Consider the following 15,117-nt stretch of genomic DNA (forward strand, 5'->3'; position numbering starts at 1 on the left):
TTCTGATCTTTTCAAATGTATTGTTGAATGAATTGTTTAAACCTATTGGAGAGCCCTAGAGCATCAATACGTTATCAGTACGACACGAGAAGAAACCAATGATAAGAATGACACAATGCAGTAACCGAAAACAGAATATAAGCGACTCGTTTTTCTCTTTTTGGTTCCCGATTTCTAATTAATACAGTCCATTTTTCTTCCAGCTGTAAACATGCCACTGAATGTGTCTCGGTTCAAGAAACTTCCAGAACTTGTGAAGGTTATGTCATTGGTGAGTTTAGTTATTCCAAAATGGATCGAAATTTAGGTTATTGATCATTTAGAGCTGTTCGAAAAAGTGTAATTCGGTCATGTGACTTGTAAAAATAGTTTTGTAAAATCGAAAAAAAGAGAATTATAGTGAGAGTTCCGTTCAAAAAAGGTAATATTTAACAAAACAATCATAATCGTGTTAACTCAAAAATCAACTAGGTCTGAGAATTTCTAAAAATAGGAGGAAACAAAAGGAACAATAGTTTAAAAATCTTCAAATTTCAGCTAACTTCGCTATCTCTCCTCGTCTATCTCGGAACCATCAAATTCAGACCTCCAGGTTTCTTTCTTTCGTTTTCTATTTCAACTTCTCATATTATTTCATTCAGGAATGTCTGTAATTTGGTTCACAATCGGATGCTCTATCGTATTCGACATATGCACAATTGCCGTTTTACTCAAAGAATACGATGTTTCTGTTATGGCAATCCGAATGTTACCGTATGCTGCTATTGTACGTTTGATAAATATGATAAATTCATTTTGGAGTTCTAAAACTGATTCAGGAATGTGTTGGATCAATTCTCGGTTTAATCTTCTACGTCATCTCAATGGCCATCTCCATCAGTAGCGAGGAAGTGACAGATGATTTCGGATTTATGGTTGTTGCTGTCATTTGTTTCATAAGTGCACTGATCCACGTGTCCAATCTCGTTGTGAATATTCGAAGATGGAATAATGGATCTCATCATTTGAGTACGTGGATCAATGTCTTCTGCTTCTTATTACTTGTACATTTTCAGATCCGTCTGGTGTGTACGAGTATTCAAACTATGGATCCGAAGCTTAATCTGATGTTTTACCTATCTTTTAAATTCACAAATAAATTTTTTTTACTCGGAAAACTAGAAATACAATACTTTAAAAAAGATGAATGCTCATCAATCCAAAGTAAATCAAAAGCTTCACGTTCGAAAAGGTTTCCATAAACTTTCGATCTCCTTTTTTGGGGGTACCATTCACGATAGGATATTCTCACTTCGAAACTGAAATTCATAAATAAAACAAAACAAAATCAACAAGGAAAGTTAAATATTGAAAAGATTAATGCTCATCAATGGAATGTTTTCTTTGCATAACGCTTCTGTAGAATTCGAAAATCGCAGTTGCGGACGGCTGTGCTAGACTCCACGCAGCTTCCAATTGATTGAAATCCCATTGTCCAATCGCATCCATCGAGCATACTTCAGGATGTCCATCGGCTCCATTACACACAGCAAACAAAACTCTTCCGGTAGAAGAAGCTTCTTGTTTTGTCGTCGGATCAATAATGAGCTCGTCTTTCAATCGGACTACAAGAACCCCACAGAAAACCGCTCTGAAAAAGAAGGACAGTTGAGAGAAATTATTGTTGAGCATACTTACTCGAATGGCATTCCATTGTCAAGAAGAGCAAAGCACGCTCCATTGATAGCTACTGCTCCAATGCTACCATCATCTTGAATCCCATGAATTGTGACGGCAATCGTTGTGTGCGGGAATAACTCGAGATTTATAGCTTTTGATATTGTTGATTGAATGATGTTGTTCAGCTGAAACGACAAGGATCAGTCTGCTCTTTCTTTCTTGTCCATTCCTTACCACACTGAACTTATTGTCTCCATAATTAGCTCTGTAACTAATATCCAGCGTCATTGCTTCTTCGTTTGCCTTCGAGGCGTGACCGTCTCCAGGACCGCTACACGACGCCCAAATACACGTGGATCCTTGTGAGAAACATGCTGAACCGTCTGCATTTTTTAGAAATGACAGTTCACATCTCATCTCTCGTAATCTTCCAGCCATCTATAACTTTCTATTTATAAAATAGGGAGGAGACAAACAGTGAGAATGTGATAATCAATGGTTGTAAAAAACCAGAAAATATATAAAATTTACATACATCAGTGTGGATTATTAAGCAAATTTCATTTCAAAACAACACAACAAAAGTAAAAATAACAATAGAGACATCAACAAGTCTAAAGACAATCATTTTTTGTAGTTGATTGTTCCCGAACGATTCGATGACTTTTTCATCGACTTATTCGTCTTTGACTTGTTCTTCAAACGGTATTTTTGATGGAAAGGATCAAACTCGGCGTTGTTATCTTTGACTGGTTTTTCTGAAACTTTTATGTTGATACCGATAATACAACACACGTGCCTTACCGAAAGCACTACTATCCGCTTCTTCATAGTTAAACTCCTCGAGTTCGGCATCAGTTTTTTGCTTCTTCGGATCAGAACTAGACGATTCTCCAAGAACTACAGATACATCTATGTTTCTTTTGGCATGTTCTCTCTTTCGTTTCATAGCTTTCTTTGACATAAGTTGATCGTCTGAGAAACGAGAAGGATCGAAAACTGGTGGCTCCTTGTCTTGTTCCATCGTTGAGTCTCTCTGCTGCTGCGTGTCATCCGAATCTCCAACTTTCACGGTGTCGACATTCAGAAGCTGAAAAAGAATGAAATGCACGTTTTACGATGAGAACTACTGCCACACCTTTGAATCAAACTGTGGCTTCCTGACAACAACCGCATCATGATGAGAAAACAAAGTCTTCGGTTTGTCACCTTCTTCTAGTCGTTTTCTTTCTGCTTCTTTTCTTTCCTCTTCTTCTTGTTTTTGTTTTGTGATCATCATCATCTGATAGCATTCGAAAGGTGTTACAAATTTGTCGAGCTCATCTACTAATTTCTTGATTTTCTTAACATCACCCTTTTTCCCTTTCTCAACCACAACCATCGCTTCTGTACTAGGAATCGATGATGACAGAAGGACGGATATCAGTGACTGCAGTTCGTCTTTTCGCAAAACATCACTGCTCTCTTCAGTTTTGTCTATATGAATTTCTCCACGTTCTTCATCGAATTTTGTGTGTGTAAAATCAATCTTCGATTTCAGAATCGATGTGATGTGATCCATGGAATCGTTCATCACACCTCTCGCCTCCTGTGCATCATTATTCTCTTTAGCAGTTACTTTCACTTTCTCCAGTTTCACTTCTCTTGCTTCAACAATGATTCTGAAAAAATATTGTTGAAACTAACGGTGTTCATAAAACTTACTTGAGAATTTGTCCAGCAAGTTTTTTCACGAAATGCGGAAGTGGATTGCAACAAGCGTAAATTCCTCCAACATCTCTCGGAAGTTGTTCCGCCAGAGCTAAGAGCATGTGATTTGGAAGAACAAACTGAGGACTCTCATCTTCTTGCCGGGCAACAACATCTCTCCATTTGTAAAGACTAGTGAGAGCATGATCCTGTCGACTGTTGAAGGTGAAACGAAGTTTGAGATCCGTCAGATATCCTTTCGGTTTGAAAACGGGTTTCTTGTACACTCGAACACATAGATCATTGCATTCGGAGTACACAACATTCAAATCCTTTTTGTCTTGTTTCAGAAGCTGTTCCCGAAGCATATCATAAGAGTAGAGTAAATAATGAGTGTCTTCTCTGGCATAGTTAATCATCGCATTTCTGAGAGGTCTTGCTCTCCAATCCGCCAATTGATATTGCTTGTCTAGAATAACGTCAGCGAAACGGAAAGCGAGGTAAGCAAGACTGAATTTCGGATACTTTAGCTTTTTCATTGCAACATAAGTATCGAATAAATTGACAATGTGGATTCCAAAATCCCGCTGCAACCACAGTACGTCATTGTCAGCTCCATGAAAAACTTTGAGGATTTTCGGGTTAGTGAACGGTTCGTTGAGAATTCCGATACAATCCCACATAGGAAATGGATCAATGATGAAATCCTCGTCTCTTGTAGATATTTGGATAAGACAAGTGAGCCCGAGATATGTTCGCATTTCATGATGTTCCAAATCGACAGAAAACTCCGTCACACTATTCAATGTGTCTTTCAGAGCTTCTAACTTTTCCTTTGTGTCCACCATTGTCAATTGAGTGTTTTTCAACGCATTGAACTTTTTTGGCTCCGCGGATTCCAGTTGGGACTCAGGAACTTTGAAATTCAAAATTTCAGCGATGTATGGATGCTCCTCTTCTGTTTCTGCTTCGGCGTTTGTCCAACCTATTCTTCCTGATTCATCGTCGTCCACTACAACAATCCCGCTTCTTTTCTCAATGGCATGATGCTTCACGGTCAATCTGGATACGAATGGAGCCACCGAGTTATCCGCAATGATGTTATATGTCTTCTGTGGCTTTTCATGAACAATCATCTGAGCAGCCTCTTCTCTTCTCTCTCTGAACTTTGCAGCCAATACAGTACCAATGTTAGCCGAGAATGTCTTCATTGCCTCTGATATTTCAGCTTCAGTTTTATTGTTTGTTGGACCTGCTTTCGTGATGAACTCCGGAACTTTAACTATTTCATCTTTTTCAGCTTTCTTAAGTGCTTCGTGAAGAGTGGCAACTCGCTCTGCTATGTTGTCTTGAGCCTCAATCACGCATTCCGTGTAGTGCTCCACGCTCGCACCGACATCTGGAACCCTCATTGCACAACCGATTGAATTTGTAACTTTTCCCATTCTGAAAATATAAAGAGAATAAAATTAAAATGAATTTGTCTAACAAGTGAAACTTACAAAGCGTTTAAACGCTCCTCAGATCGTTTCATGAACGCGTTGAATGTTGGAAATGAATTGTAGAGCTCAAAGTCAGCTCCAGCCTTCGGAAGTCCATTAGATTCCCGTACTAATGTAGCTCCATTTCGCATTATTTCCTCAACCCGCTTCCTCATGTTCAACGTTCTCTGCCTTATCATTTCTTTGTCTTGAACATCTTCCTCTTTTAAGTTTGACATTCTGGAAATGAGACACTGCCAGTTTGTCGGCTCCTTATTTTTACAGATATTTTTAGCAGTTGAAAAACCGCAAGATGCGTCCAAAATGTTTTACAAAACAATTTTTAGTCGCCAAAATTAACATTTATTTCAAGAATACATAAATAAAACCACCCGCAATGAACAACTAGATAGCAACCGTAATCAACATATAAAGCTGGATAAGTTATGACACAAGTTGAGTAGAGAAAGAAAAACATATGAGATTCAAAAAGAAATGAGAAGATTTCGAGAATTATGTGATCTTTTTCCGGTAGAGAGTGCACGTCGTGTATTTATTGAGAGTTCCGGCAAAGACGGGGAGATAGAAATTTTTGAAGAACATATCCGATTGATTCGCATCAATAACCGTTAAAGATAGGATTGGTTTCCATTTTTCTGGCTAAAAAAGTAACAAGTTTTGAACAAAGTTCTAACTGCTTCTCACCATGTTTCCGAAGTTCGGTTCCTTTTCTGTGGCAGGCATATCCATGTCAATGACGTAATCACAGAATTCCAAGCTGTTGCTTATTGTGGGACGTCTATTCTCATCAATGGAGGTGTCGGTCGTATTGTTTACAACTGCGTACTTTGTTTGAAGTGAGCAATTATATGAACTTTGCAGAAAACGCATCTGGAACTTGCGTGGATTCAGCTTTCCATCATATACACGTTCGGGGAGGAAGAAAGACGAAGGGAAATACTGCCATTCTTTGCCAATGCACAATGTGATAGGATCCTGAAAATGTGAACTCTGAATGGTTCAATCAACTGTATAAAATACTCACATTGAATCTATCGAATTCTTCGTGTGCGTTTAGTTCTTGGTGCAATCCTTTGTAAATTTCGACATGGGATCCATAACTGTGATATACAGAAAAAGCCCTCATAACAGAAAAAAGGGCGAACAGTCCAATGGAAGAATATAACATGTTCTTATACATATTATTCTCAAGCTTTTTTGTTTTGTCAAAAAACAGTCGAAGCATGGAATCAGCTGCGAGAGCAGCGAAAAGGGAGATGAAGGGGTACATTGGAAACGCGATATGTTCTTCTTCCGTTGAAGGCAATCCGAAAACTAAAGACCACATAAAGACAATGAATGCACAATGAAGAATAGGAAGATAGTCGATTAAAAGATTGCGGTCTTTAGCTGAAAAAAGAAATGGATTATCGAAGAATCGAACAGAAAAACATACGGAGGAACAGTCGTTTCTCATAATTTGATGGAAGCCGAAATTTTGTGAATGTCTTGTAAGATAGAACAAATCCAACGAATGCATAGAATATGGCAAAGTTCCAGTTGAAAAAGAGGTTTTCCTTGTAAGGGTTGATTGTCGCATGTTCATATCCAGTATTATTGTGGCCGAGAGGAGCTTCATATTCAGGAAGTGTTCTTAGTTGAGACGCTACTACTCGTAGCCTCACAAAACAGAAGGGCACACAAAGACACATAAAGACTGCCGTCCACTTGAAAATCTCCTTCTTCAGGGCAGTAGCATGAGTGAGAACCACGCCTAGCACGAAGATAAACGGTGTTCCGAAAAAAACCGCCAGCAATAGTGAAATGATACAAACCACCCTGAAATTATTAATGTTCGATTCATTTGCATCTCATTAGGCACAATAATGCTTCTGAAAATCATACTTGTCTCGGGCCGGACCGGGCTGAACCGATTTCCAAATTTTCACCGTCCCGAGTGAAGAGATTTTTTCCCGAACATTTTTTTTTCAGCAGTAATTTTTAAAGAAGGAGTATTTGTGGCGTTTAGAGCTAAAATTCGAGTAAATTGACGATTTTAATAAGTTTTATAGTGAGATAAAAAAGTACTCGAAAATTATTTTTGGGGTGTTATTGTCGCAACAAAAAAGTTCCGACATTTTTTCCCCCTCGGTGTTTGCGGACTCAAGCCAAAATTTGATAATTTTGGCTTGAGTCCGCAAACACCGACGAGGAAAAAATGTCGGAACTTTTTTATTTCGATAATAAAATTCAAAAAGAAAATCCACTCGGGCCGACCGGGCCGGCAAAATCTTTCCCTCGGCCCGGCCCGTCAAATGACAAGTGTACTGAAAACTATTGTATGAAGGATATTATGGACTGTTCTCTATTAAAACGGAAAACTACATTGGAGCGAAGATAGATGAATTAAAGACACATAAGTTTTGTCAATTCAGAACTAGAGTTTCGGCAGAGAAATCTTGAAAAACACCTTCAGTGATTGACGAAACGTTACAATGAACGAACATCCATAAGTCAACGTTAGTGGACGCATCATATACTTTCTAAGTTCAGATCAACTAGGCCTGTTCCATAATACAAACACACATTGTAGTCAGAAACTTGGTTAATCAACCAACATACACACGTTCCCCTTTTAGAATAATCGAGGAGATCAGAGAACGAGTCTCCAAACCAAGTTTAAAAAATTACCATTGTTCGTCCAGAAAAGCTGCGATAAAGTAAAATGTACATATCATAGTGAAGGAGAGATCCGAGAACGTGACACTAGCATGAAACATTCCAGGAGACAGAATGGTAAATAAAAGAAAGTATCGTCCAGTCGCTACGTTGATTCTGAAAAAAAGGAATACTGTAGTAATCGACATATTTTCAAAATACCTTTTACTGATAGCATAGAAGGCATAGTACTCTCCCAAAAGACAAAGCAGTCCCGTCATCAAGCGAACACAAGTGAAGACGACGATTTTTGAATCACCGAAGCAATTGACAAAAATGCTAGCAGGAATTGAATAGATCCAGATTAGAAAAACACGGCAGTAGTAGTTTGTGTTATCAAGCAACTCCCATGTGTTGAATCCGTCTCCGTAGAGCAAGCGATGCAATCCCTCATAAAAACCGAAGACTTCAGTCTTGGTGTCGATACTGGACCAGAGAGCAGCAGAAATTCGAACCGAAAGAAGTAATTTAATCACAACACCTGCAGAAGGTTGCCAGTCATCGTCGGGTACGTTTTCCGGATGATAGAGTTTGGCGGGACGTTTTCTGGAACAAAAAGGTTGAAATTTCGGTTAACATTGCATAACTAACTTGACGTTTGACATAGCTTGGAATGGAAGTTCTATCCCTGGAAAGATTTGGTTGCAAAATGAGTTCTAAAAGGTGAAAGTACATATGGTATCAAACCACAATGAAACGAAGTCAATTAAACGAACATCAATCAAAGGTTTAGATTTGAATGAAGCAAGATAATATAGTCACATAAAAACGTACATCATTGGTATTAACTTAACCCGAAAAATCAAAATACAAAAACACGTATACAAAGTAAAACCCCATCGGTATAAATAATAGTGCGCAACACGGCAATGTTAGAGTTAGTCACTCAAATTAATGAAGCATTTTCCGATGATCATTTCTCGATGATAATTCTTCGATAGAGCGTATACGTAGTCATCTTGTTGACTTTTTCCGAAAAATATGGAATGTAGAAAGCACTCAACAATCCGGCGAACCCGCTAGACTTAGATACATCGATGAATGGGTGTGAGGCTGAAACCATCCACTTGTCTGACTGAAAAAAAAAGTTTCTAATTATGGAAAACTTTGAAATAGTTTACCATGTTTCTAAAATTAGGCTCAAACTCAGTAGATGGCATATCCACGTCGATCACATAGTTACAGGAATCCAAATCAACGTATCTTGAGACCTCTTCTTTATTCAAATTGTTCATTTCTGTAGGCTCGTGTCTGGTTGAATCAATACGACTATAGCCTCGTTTGAATGGTTTTGGGAGAAGTCCACGAAATTCACTTTGCAAAAAGTGGAACTCAACTTTCCGTCCGGAATTGTCCATTTTCGGAATGAAGAATGAAGAGGGGAATCGGTGCCACTCTTTTCCAACGCAAACCCTGTTAACAGTCTGCAACTCATTAATGGAAATGACTCAAATTAATCAAAAACTGACGTCACTTGAAAACTCGGTATTACCCAGTTCTTCGTTTAGAGAACTGTAGATATTAACATGTCCGCTATAGTTTCGGTAAACTGAGAAGGATCTGGACGCAGAGAGCAGTACGAAACTCCCAAAGAAGAAGCAGATCAAGAGATTTTTGAATGAAATACGATTGAGCCACTGGTCGTAAACATGCTCACAAACAATTGCGGCTATGAAAGCGATCAGTGGATAGATGGGGAATAAGAATCGTTCTTCTTTGTGTGCTTGTGCTCCGAAAATCACCATCCATAAGGCTGCAGTCACTGCTAACAGAACGACTGGTGTATTGGCTTCGAGGAAGGTAGGCAATTTTCCTATAAAAAACTCAGAAAGTTTTATTATGAAATTTGAATGATGATACCTTCTTTTAATGCTTTTCGAATTGCAATGAAGGAGAGTGGTACGCCTGCGAAAAAAGCAAAAATAGCGACATTCCAGTTGAGAATCAGATTCTTGATATAAAATATGATAGATTCTTCTCCGTACAATGACGGTCCCGGACCACTCAATACGTTGTAGAGGACAATGTTCAACGATGCCTGAAATAATACCAATCATTGTGTATTAAAGTAGTATTAAAACTCACAACAACTGGTTTCCCGAAATAATAAGAGTCAGTTAAGAATTGAACAAGGGCAGTACTCGATCCTATCAGAAGAGAAGTAACAATGAACTCGAACTTCAAGTCTTTAACGTAGAGCATGAACACGACAAATGGTAATCCGAGAACAGCAACGAATGGCCAGCCAACCAAAGTGGAAAATGCGACACAAAATATGCCAAGGGTCCTGTAATTTTTAAAATTTATAAGTGGTCAGTAAAAATAAAAGTTTGAGTACCATCTCTCGTTCAGAAACGCTCCAAGTGTAAAGTAAGTAAGAGTCATACAAAAAGACGATGGCAAAAATGCAGGGCTTGCTTGGAATACTCCAGATGAAAACATGGTGAAAATGAAGAAGACTCTCCCAGTCCTGATGCTGAATCTAAAATAGAAATTACTTTCAAAACTCCGTTATTTGAAGTATTACTTTTTGGCAATAGCTTTGTAAGCATATAATTCTCCCAGACAACAGAAGATTGCTAGAAATCCACGGACTAATAAGAAGACGGTAGCTTTTGAAAATCTTGTGTGATCCAAACAAACGATAGGAATATAATGAAGGTAGATGTAGAAGTATGATCTTATGGCATAAATTGGAGAATATTCCCATGTTTGGAATCCTTCTTCGTAAAGGAACAAATGCAAGGGCTCCCAATAGTTGTAAACTTCATCACAGTCGTTGATAATCTGACTACACGCTCCCAACAAGCGAACGAGAAATAACGCCAAAAACATGGGACAACGGTAATTATCAAGACATTCGGTTTTGATGTCTCCGCCAGATTCAGCCGGTTCTTTTTCACTGAAAATTGTTTTTAAAAATCATCTGTTTAAATAATCCCAAACCTTATTGAGGTTTTAGCTGTGCCTCCTCTCCTTTGTCTCGTGGTCATTGTTGGTTTTCTTTATCCTTCACCTTAAAAAATCTCTGCAACGACTATGAACTGCGTTGAATAAAAATCCACATTGGAAATAAACCATGGATGGATAGTGAATTATTAAAGACAGAGAAAACCTATAGAAGTTTATAAACAACAGAAAAAAAAACAGAAAAAACAACTATTCTAATAAGTACAAAGATTTGGAGAATATCGCTCCTTCAATCCTTCTTCTTATCTTCTTTTGAATTTTGATCTCGACTTCTCCATCTTCCTTTTCCTCGTCCTTCGTCTTTCTTCTCAACCGCATCTCTTTCCCCACTACCTTCACTTTTTACCACTTTCACGGGATACTCTTCACTCAACTCGGCCAATGGTCCTTCAACACCACGAACATTAGCTGATGTAATACGTGCTTTTCTCCTGTCCATTCTTCCAACTCGTTCTCTAACTCCGAACGTTTGTTTTTCCAAATCTTGATCTTGTTTCACTTTTCCGTTGTTGATGAAATTTAACAAATCGCCGATCTGATCCCGGAAACGAGCGTTCTGCTTTATAAAATCTTTCACAATTTTTTCTTCGGAATCCCCTTGAGCAATAGTAACTCTCCAATCTGGTTTCACTGCCTTTTGGAGTCGAATAAGATTGGCACAATATGATAACCGGCCGAAGCTGCCAAAGTAGTTAAGAAGCTTTGGAATGTTGTCATTTAGAGCCAAGTAGAACACGAACGATCCAAAATGTCGAGTTGAAGTGATCACATGGAACTTGTTAGTTTCATTTATTCTATCAAAAATGAGTTGACTCAAACGGACAAAAGCTGGGTCATCGGGTTCATAAAACCAGCACGACCAATCGAGTACAAACTCATGTTCGTTCTTATCAAGAGCCTGTTGAAGATAAGGATCCGAAAAAAGCGGTGGTGGGTTGACTGGACGGTTAGGTTTCTGATAATACGTCCTGTTCATCCTATCATGCTCTTCTGGATTGGCAGTTCTTAGAGTTCCATCTGGTTCTCTGACAACTACTGTACGATCTTGATCAGTGGCATCGAATGTAATATCCGTGAAAACGAATTTGCTTGTATCGAAATCTTTCAGCTCAGCATCTTTTGCCAATGTTTGAACGGTTTCCTGACGAGGTTCTTTCACTGGAACGAATTGAAGGAACCGTCTAGCTTCTTCCCTCATTCTTTCACGAGTCTGAAATCAAGTTGTTTTCTACTACGTTTTCAGTATGAACTGACCTTTTCAAGTCGCTCGTCAGTCATTAATGCGAAATGTGATCTTTGTTGAATAGATGTTCTTCTGGGGCGGAAGACTTTATGTTCGAGATCGATATCCGTCAAATCTGTCAATAGCTTCTGCACATTTTTTTCCACGAACAGTTTCTCAATGTTCACGTCATCCGTGGTTGATGATCCGCTGAATGAAGAAAATCTATAGAATTATTCAACAATAAACATTTCTTACCTTGCCTTGACCCATTGTGACGATTGTCTAACTTCGGTGGACAGCCGAGTGAATGCCGAAATTTTCGGTTTTAGCTTCAACATCGAAGTCTGAATAGTTACTGTGTTCATAAACTACATCTGGAAGAAAGATTTGGAAGTAAATTTTCCTGAATTTAAACAGGTTTTAAAAGCGGATCCATAACACTGTACTTGAACACATATGTTCGCTTTCTATTTATAACAAACAATCTACAGAAAAACCTAAGAAAAGAATAACAAATATGATAGTTTTGGAGTCAATTGAACGCGCACAATCGCTCATAGTAATATGGATTGAATGCACTGAGATACATGAGTTGTTTCCTTCCTTCCTCGCTTCTAGCTAGAAAAATTGGCAGGTTGAGAATATATTGGGGAAGAAATGAATGTTTACCTGATTTCGATGCCAACCAGTTTTTGCTGACATAGTAGTTGTAAATCGTATCGGCCTCGCTTTCTTTCTGGGCATTCACTCAGAGGGGTCACTAAATCTTAGGGGGCATTTCACTGATACTCTTAGGGGTCATTTCTCATATGCTCATAGGGGACATTGACTCTCATTCTCAGAGGGGTCATCGAAATTCTCAGAGGGGGCATCAATATTTTCAGAAGAGGAATCAGCTTTCTCAGAAGTGTCATCAGAAAAATTGCTATAAAAGTTGAATAAGGTTAGTTTTCGATGATTGGAGGCCAGATAAACGGGATAATCTTTTCGTAGAAGATGTTTTGAAATAATCAGTGTCATTAGTAACTTTTTCAAAAAAACATCTATTTAATCATTGTGAAATTTATCGGCAAAAAATCATTGAATACACGGCGCAATGACTCCATTTTTCTCATTGACTACACTACTCATCATTGACAATCTCTCATTGACTATATCTACAGTACTCTCCAAAAAGAACGCGATACTCGCAGTTTTTAGTTAAAAAGCAGTCAGCTTTGAGCATGTGCCACAGCCTCACTAATTGTCTCAAAATTTAAATTGTTTATCTAACTAAAAACTTCAAGTCTCAGTCTCTTTTTTCAACTGTATTCAAAACGACACTAGTTATAATTTATTTGTGACCTGTAGAGCATTTCGAAATACTTTTCATAGATTAAAAGCTCGCGGCATTTCTGACATATTAGAAAGATGGGGAATGTTGTGAATTATTTTTGATGGCATTTCAGAATCTCTAATATCTAGCGTCACATCATTGGGCTAAAACAAATGTGAAGTCGATGAGTCTTTCTTGTCATTGAGTTTCTGCCAAATTTCTCAAAGCACGCTAAATCAAGTTTATCTGGCCATCAAATTATCGAAAACTAACCTTATTCAACTTTTATAGCAATTTTTCTGATGACACTTCTGAGAAAGCTGATTCCTCTTCTGAAAATATTGATGCCCCCTCTGAGAATTTCGATGACCCCTCTGAGAATGAGGGTCAATGTCCCCTATGAGCATATGAGAAATGACCCCTAAGAGTATCAGTGAAATGCCCCCTAAGATTTAGTGACCCCTCTGAGTGAATGCCCCCTATGAGCACGATGCCCCCTGGGAGTATGGGCCCTCTGTTAACTCTCTGTTAACGTCCTCTGTTTCTGCCACCTCCTCTGTTATTCCTCTGTCTCAAATTGTAGTGCTTATTCCGTTGCTCTTCTTCCAGTGCTCTCTGCGCTCTCATCGCCTGCTCTTGTTTTCGCTCGTATTTTAATAGCCACGTCGATTTCAGAGTTGACGGGCTCCGGGATACCCATGGAACGAATATCCATCCAATATATGGTAGGAACTGGAATAAAATATGAGCGTTTGATATCTTTTCGTTGTTTTAACTTACAACATGAACTACGAGAGCAATGACTCCTTCGTTAACCGGCATTTTGAGAACGCAGCTGAAAAATCGGAAGAAGAAGAAGAGTGGATGAGCGGCGGGGACTCCAGCGGCTCTGCGAGCTGAAAAATGCAATTTTTCGAGAATTTACGGAGCAAATAGCTTACTAATTGTAAAAACGATCGCGTAGACCAATGCAGTGGCTCCATCATCCCCATTGAACTGTCTCAGAAGTATATGAAGAGCGGCGCCGGATAAGAATTCACAGAGGACGACGATGATCATTATTGGCTGAAATTTCTCATATTTATTGGTTCCATATCAATAAAACAAACCTGTAACGTGTCATTCTTGAAAAACAAATGCTCCAATTGACACGGAAGAAGACTTTTATACAACATCAACAAATAGGAGAAGCTGAGCATTCCGACAGCATGAGAGAAGATCAACGAGATCGGAAACTCGTTTTTGTGTCCCTCACCCATCAAAATCAGCCAGTTTTCGCAGTGTCTTTTGTTAAGGTGTTGGAAAATGAACGTTTGAATCAGAATCGCAATGAACAGTCCAGGGTATCCGAGGTATTTCAATATGTGTTCTAAAAATTGGAATTTTCAAGCTCAGTGAGCACTGTTTACCTTGTGAGTATTGGCATGCACAGTAGGAGAACGCGGCGATGACTTCGTACAAAAAATCACGCAATTTTGGCGTACAATATGAGAACAGCTGAAAATGTTACATTTTTCGGAAAAAAAATTCAGAATATATAAAAATTCTACCTTTCTGCAGAAACCAGTGAAAACGGCGAGGAAAAATGTGCCGAAAAGAAGAAATACTATAGCCATCCATGATTCTTCGGGGAGCAATCCGTATATATCTACTTTGTCGTCGTCGTCGATCATTTTGTGTCTTGAAAAACATTAAAATCAGTAAATTTTCGGAGAAAAAGGAACGTTAACTGAGAAAAAAGGAATTTGGTTGGTTTAAAACTGTGTCTTCTGAAACTGTGTCTTTTCAGAAACTGTGTATTTTCGCGTCGGCGTGTTTCATCCCACGTGTTTGCGGACCATCAAGAGACCGCGCCAATTTGAATATAGAAAAATATACACGGAGCAGTTTCCGCTACTTATAAAAATCGATTAATTTAATACCGGAGCAATCATTTATCACATTATACAAGAAGAAAAAGATATCAAAATATTCCAAACCGGCGAAAAACAACAAAATTCAAATCACAATTTAACATACAATTACAAATTTACAAATAATCAAGTTCGATTGAGCTTTTA

The 15,117-nt window shown here is 38.5% G+C and overlaps 7 protein-coding genes across 7 annotated transcripts; 1 reads left to right on the plus strand and 6 right to left on the minus strand.

Annotated features, from left to right (window-relative positions):
- Nucleotides 1-211: 211 nt before the first annotated feature.
- GCK72_016227 (uncharacterized protein) lies at nt 212-1,102 on the plus strand (the record flags this gene model as incomplete). The annotated part of the gene is made up of 5 exons (XM_003098833.1): nt 212-271; nt 538-592; nt 642-766; nt 819-1,008; nt 1,056-1,102. 5 exons carry the CDS (start codon nt 212-214, stop codon nt 1,100-1,102), a joined length of 477 nt encoding a protein of 158 aa, XP_003098881.1.
- A 254-nt stretch (nt 1,103-1,356) lies between these two features.
- On the minus strand, nt 1,357-2,097 carry GCK72_016228 (uncharacterized protein; the record flags this gene model as incomplete). Its single annotated transcript, XM_003116975.2, has 3 exons — nt 1,357-1,630; nt 1,678-1,844; nt 1,894-2,097. The coding sequence occupies 3 exons, from the start codon at nt 2,095-2,097 to the stop codon at nt 1,357-1,359; spliced, it is 645 nt and encodes a 214-aa protein (XP_003117023.2).
- A 186-nt stretch (nt 2,098-2,283) lies between these two features.
- Nucleotides 2,284-5,068, minus strand: GCK72_016229 (uncharacterized protein; the record flags this gene model as incomplete). Its single annotated transcript, XM_003098834.2, has 5 exons — nt 2,284-2,417; nt 2,464-2,749; nt 2,798-3,320; nt 3,364-4,794; nt 4,851-5,068. The coding sequence occupies 5 exons, from the start codon at nt 5,066-5,068 to the stop codon at nt 2,284-2,286; spliced, it is 2,592 nt and encodes an 863-aa protein (XP_003098882.2).
- Nucleotides 5,069-5,342: 274 nt separating this feature from the next.
- GCK72_016230 (uncharacterized protein) lies at nt 5,343-8,152 on the minus strand (the record flags this gene model as incomplete). Its single annotated transcript, XM_053731402.1, has 7 exons — nt 5,343-5,489; nt 5,535-5,825; nt 5,875-6,239; nt 6,286-6,668; nt 7,521-7,664; nt 7,710-8,093; nt 8,139-8,152. 7 exons carry the CDS (start codon nt 8,150-8,152, stop codon nt 5,343-5,345), a joined length of 1,728 nt encoding a protein of 575 aa, XP_053586174.1.
- Nucleotides 8,153-8,460: 308 nt separating this feature from the next.
- Nucleotides 8,461-10,540, minus strand: GCK72_016231 (uncharacterized protein; the record flags this gene model as incomplete). The annotated part of the gene is made up of 8 exons (XM_053731403.1): nt 8,461-8,622; nt 8,669-8,971; nt 9,017-9,360; nt 9,408-9,585; nt 9,633-9,834; nt 9,886-10,023; nt 10,075-10,449; nt 10,494-10,540. 8 exons carry the CDS (start codon nt 10,538-10,540, stop codon nt 8,461-8,463), a joined length of 1,749 nt encoding a protein of 582 aa, XP_053586175.1.
- Nucleotides 10,541-10,746: 206 nt separating this feature from the next.
- GCK72_016232 (uncharacterized protein) lies at nt 10,747-12,080 on the minus strand (the record flags this gene model as incomplete). Its single annotated transcript, XM_003117276.2, has 3 exons — nt 10,747-11,727; nt 11,772-11,949; nt 11,998-12,080. 3 exons carry the CDS (start codon nt 12,078-12,080, stop codon nt 10,747-10,749), a joined length of 1,242 nt encoding a protein of 413 aa, XP_003117324.2.
- A 1,505-nt stretch (nt 12,081-13,585) lies between these two features.
- On the minus strand, nt 13,586-14,730 carry GCK72_016233 (uncharacterized protein; the record flags this gene model as incomplete). The annotated part of the gene is made up of 6 exons (XM_053731404.1): nt 13,586-13,789; nt 13,838-13,953; nt 13,999-14,122; nt 14,167-14,426; nt 14,527-14,554; nt 14,608-14,730. The coding sequence occupies 6 exons, from the start codon at nt 14,728-14,730 to the stop codon at nt 13,586-13,588; spliced, it is 855 nt and encodes a 284-aa protein (XP_053586176.1).
- Nucleotides 14,731-15,117: the final 387 nt, after the last annotated feature.

This window comes from Caenorhabditis remanei, chromosome IV (genome assembly GCF_010183535.1).
Source record: "Caenorhabditis remanei strain PX506 chromosome IV, whole genome shotgun sequence".
NCBI classification, from domain to species: Eukaryota; Metazoa; Nematoda; class Chromadorea; order Rhabditida; family Rhabditidae; genus Caenorhabditis; species Caenorhabditis remanei.